At 39.4% G+C, this 4,823-nt stretch overlaps 1 protein-coding gene across 1 annotated transcript; it reads left to right on the plus strand.

Annotated features, from left to right (window-relative positions):
• Positions 1 to 234: 234 nt before the first annotated feature.
• LOC113323609 lies at positions 235 to 2,897 on the plus strand. Its single transcript, XM_026571928.1, has 6 exons — positions 235 to 686; positions 1,081 to 1,218; positions 1,554 to 1,646; positions 1,795 to 1,857; positions 2,075 to 2,231; positions 2,423 to 2,897. Exons 1-6 carry the CDS (start codon positions 621 to 623, stop codon positions 2,860 to 2,862), a joined length of 957 nt encoding a protein of 318 aa, XP_026427713.1. The 5' UTR covers positions 235 to 620; the 3' UTR covers positions 2,863 to 2,897.
• The last annotated feature ends 1,926 nt before the right edge of the window (positions 2,898 to 4,823 follow it).

The following is a 4,823-nucleotide window of genomic DNA, read 5'->3' on the forward strand; positions in this document are numbered from 1 at the left end:
AACTTAATTTAATTACCTATTAACACTAATCAATTAAGGACAATTTAACCATTTAATTTTTTTTTGGATAAGGGATGACTTAAAATAGGTTTTAATGATTTTTTTTGTCCATTTTTCGGGGCCCAAATTAAGCCATGTTTTAAATCCTTTCCCATCTGATTTATTGGTCCAGGTGTGTTTACTTCCTATGTTCCGCGAGTGTGTTTAGAATTCGCAGAGAACAATTTCATGACTTTCCTTTTGTCCTATACAAAATGCCACAAAAGTTGTGGGTGCCGACTCATATCTCTCTAGTTTCTCGTCCCTCGCCTCCCCTCTCTATTCATTTGTTTCTCTCTCTTTGTTCTTTAAGAATTCCGTTTTAGGGTTTTGCTGCTTTGATTAGGGTTTTGCAGTATTACTACGAGAGAGATGGCGTTATTCCTCACAGATGAGGAATTCTCTCGGTGTTCTGACGATGTTTCTGTGGTTGCTGATATGTTAGATTCGTATATTGAAGATCTTTATCGACAAATCCATACACTAAAATCACAATCTGATGCTTCACCGATAACCGGTGAACAATCTTGTTCACACCTTGAACAAAAATACGAGTGTATGGATTTGTCGATAAAGCGGAGATGGTTCAATTCACTGTTACAATTGAGGAACTCCATTCTCAGAGTCTGCTGCTTGGTCGTGAATCTGTAAGTTATTTTCGTTTTTAGGGTTTCAGATGTGTTTTATGGTTTTTAGGGTTTGTTTTAGTATATTTGGATGATTAGATATTGAAATATTTTTTGTTCGTATATTTGGTCAAAGAGGCGAGGTAAAATTCCTCCCTCCGTCACTGCTCACTAGGTACAATATGTTTATGGCATGATCCCTTTGCTTCTACTCTTGCTGTTTAATGGGATAAACCATGATAAATTCGTGACAGAGGAGCAATCTATGGGATCAATTCTTGCATTAGCTTCTTCCATGTGCCAATTGTAGCGATTCATGAATGCTACTTCTGTCAATGAATTTCACACTATTGTCTTCTACCGTAGTAGAATTTTAGTAGTGTAGCACTCAAGTGGGTTACTTGCTTCTGTACAGAGTAAATGGGCTAAGGAAAAACTTCTAAAAGAGCAGTTTCATTCAAAAAGACAGGTCATGGAAATAGGAGAACAATTGGCTGATGGTTTCCATGCTGTTTTTGAGGCTTCGGCTAAGGCTAGGGCAGCGGTAGCTGAGGTGAGTCTTTATTTCAAGATTAGGCTCTTTTTAGTCTACTTTCTACTCTACATCCAAGAATGAAAAACATGTCATAGCCTTATAATGGGTTTAGATTGCTATCATATTATTTTATCTGAATGAATTATTACTGAGTTTTTTTTCTTCTTTTGAAACTATTGAGGTATGTGCTTCTTAAGCTGTCCCTGTATGTGTTTCCTCACATGTTATCTTTTGATGGCTTCACTCAAATTGAGATGCTTAGGAAAATGATGTTTAATAGTACATCAGGATTGTTGTTTGAATGCAATAGTTGTTTATTGATGTTCGTAAACATCTACTAAAACTTGCAACAGGTGTTGGTTTACCTGGCCGAAGCAGCAAAGTACATGCTCAAAGCAAAACATGAAGTGGAAGAACTCAGAAAGAGAGCCCGAGTTATGAACGAGGTCTCTGTTATCCAACCGTATATTTTTCTCCATTTTTGCTTACTTCGACGGAAGCACTAATTGATGCTTACTGAATTATCATTTGTCCACATTTTGTTGAACGTTGTCTTTCCTCGTGGTTATTGACATTCATTATTTGATACTGTAGAAGGGAAAAAAATTGGTGCATGAGTTTGAGAAGTTTAATAAAGCTAAAAAACAACTTCAAGAGGTATATTATCTCTCTCTTTTTTATTTAGAAAGAAAGTTTTGTCTGAAGATTTTAGTGTTAGTGGCTTGTCAACTAATGTGACTTAACCGGATGACAATTATCAGTAGGTTGTTTTACCATGTCAACCAACTCATTTCGCTTCCTTGATTGAATAACAACTGCAGTTCTGTTTTAATAGAACAAGCTCATTTGCTAATTTCTCGTTAATGAATTGCAGAACACCACAATTTCGGCGTCCCAACTTCCCCTGGAGAATGTCTTGTATGACCACATGGCTTCGTATCAAGCAGCTGTAGAGGACTTTGGGGTTGGAGTGGATTCGCTTATTAGCGAGGCTCCTGCTGTGGATGTGCCACCTGTGACAACTTCTCTAGGTATTTTTGTGCCCACACTAACAGTAAATTGGGTAATTACGGCGTCTTCTCTGTTGATAGATTCAACTGCCATGAGCTGAAGCTCCTGCCAAGAATGTTTGTTGGAATCAGGACTGTTAGCAGTATATCTTTCATTTATGTTTTTGTGTTGATGTTATTTTATTCACTATGGTTAGTTTAATCAATGGCAGCTGGTAGGCAAGTTCATCCTCAGGCTATAAATGCCCCCTCTGGAGCAGAAGCGGCTGCAGTGCCCTCACAAACAAAACCAATGGATTATAGCGAAAAAAGACCTATCTTCAATCCCAGAGTTGAACCCCGTGAAGTGGCAAGAAGGCTGGTACGACCTCGTCTTGCACATCCAGAGGGTGCTAGTGGTGATGCTGAGATGTCCAAGGTTGAAGCATCCTCTAATAATGCTGATTCAAAAGTGGTTGGGCCTTCACATGATAGTGAGCGTGAAGCAAATTTTGGCACCACTCAACGCGATATTGTGTATGTGTATAGACGCAAACGACCATTTTCGTTGGCCTTAACTCCAGATGAGGGTAACACTCGAAAGGAGCCTGGTTCCTCTATAGCAAAGAAGTCAACAGTTTTTGATTGCTCCGTGAGAACATTGCTGAAGTGAGAATTGATTCCAGAACTGATGATGCCGTTGACGCTGCTTGTGAAGAGCCTGTTGATCCCGAAAAAGATGACATTATGCCAGCTGCAGGCGAAGAGACAATTGATTCTAAAAGGGACTACAGTGATGCTGCCGTTGCACAATCATCTCCTGAAGAGGAGCTAAATGGTTCATTGTTAGACGGTGAATCTCAGAACAAGATAAATCCTTCGTCAGAAAAGTTGCTGATGGATGATCAGGTGAAAGAGTCAGAGGAGGATATTGAAGAAAGTACGAGGGATGGCGTGGAGCAAGATCCTCAGCAGCAGCCCATTGCCGCAGAAGTTGAAAATGATAGAGATGTGAGGGAGTTGCTTTCTGATTTGGCTAACCCACAGAATGATGGTGGTTTTGATATGATTTTGGAGGCAGAAGAGAATTTGGCCAAATCTGTGATAGTTATAGTCGATGTAGAGGATAAGGAGGCTGTACCTCTCGCTGCGGTGGTTCCTAAGCCTGTTTCCCACGGAATTTTATTGTATGAGAAGAATGAAATGGGTGAGTTAATGGAAGAGACTGCTGAAGATAATGATAAGTCTAACAGCGGTAATGAAGAGGAAGGGGCTGTTGATGATATTGAGCAGAGCCCTAAAGGTTCTTTTGGAGCAGGTCCAACTGATCTTTTACACAAGGGAAGACTCAACGTGTGGGTTGAGAAGTGTTTGGAGAAGTTGGGAGTGCATGGGGATGTGGAGTACGAAGATATTGTTTCCCGTGTGAATGCTGTGAAGGTATATGTTAATGTCCATGGTTCTTTCGGTGTCAAAAAATCAGGATATGGGGCGGTCCTAAGAGATGAAGAGTTCTTTCCACTTGTCTCTTGGTCTAGTATCATCCCTGCAGAAGAGTGCATTTCAGCTTTTTATAGCCAGCTTAAAGGAGTGTCCCTGGGTGTAAGTATGGCTTTCAAATATCAAATTTTTGACCTTGAAATATATTCCAGTTCCACATATGTCATTAGGGTCATTAAGAATGCTTGGATGCGCATTATGCTCCTTGAATCCAGAAGTAGGGAAAATGCTGGAGGTAGAGATGGTGGAAGGGGTAGAGGTATGGGTAATTATACAACTTGCAGAGAATGTCAAAGGTCTGTAATTAATCTTTGCAAAGATTGCACTATGAATATATTACCTCCCGACGAGAAAAAAGATACTGTCAAGATTCACTTTCTTTTAGTGTGTATCATGTCCCATGTGTTGGAGCTTAGAAAGAAAGGCCTATTTGGGTTTCATGTGCTTTCTGCAGATTTAATGTGTAAAAGAAATGCAACTGCAGAGTTCCTCGCTGACCTTGGTGAAGACAAAAACATGAGCTTAGCCGAAATTTTTCGTTCTGAGAAACTATCCAACATACTTTTTGAGGAGGCTCATGAGTAAATATTAGTCTCAACAGTTCTGTTTTTTTTTATATCAAACAATATGAATGTTCTGCGTTTGATTTTATGTTCAGAGTACAACACTTTTTGTTCATCATTCAAATATACTCATGAATGCAGTTATTAAATACAATACTTGTTGTGTGTGTGCACGATTATATGTTGCTGCATATATTTTTTCTTTGTTGCTGCGTATATTTTTTCTGTCGGACCAGGTTTACAAGAGCAAGATTGATAAGAGTATCAGTAATTATTCTGCTTGGCACAGTCGTCAGTATCTGTACTCAAGTTGCTGGACAAACACTGCTGGTTTATGTTTTGAAAATTAATTTATGAGCTTAACACCAGGGGACCAGTACTATCCTAAGGGGGACGGAATTAGACCAGCATCCATAGAGACTGAGAAGTCTGCATCGCACGCAGCTCTTTCTGCTTCGTTGTGAAAGATTGGCTACCCAACTCCGTGACATGATGTCAGGCATAGCATCTAAAAATGAAGGAATATTTATTTTTGTTGTTGCTTCAATTATCATTCTTATATATCGAGGTC

The sequence above is a fragment of the Papaver somniferum genome, chromosome 11, assembly GCF_003573695.1.
Source record: "Papaver somniferum cultivar HN1 chromosome 11, ASM357369v1, whole genome shotgun sequence".
In the NCBI taxonomy this organism is placed as follows: domain Eukaryota; kingdom Viridiplantae; phylum Streptophyta; class Magnoliopsida; order Ranunculales; family Papaveraceae; genus Papaver; species Papaver somniferum.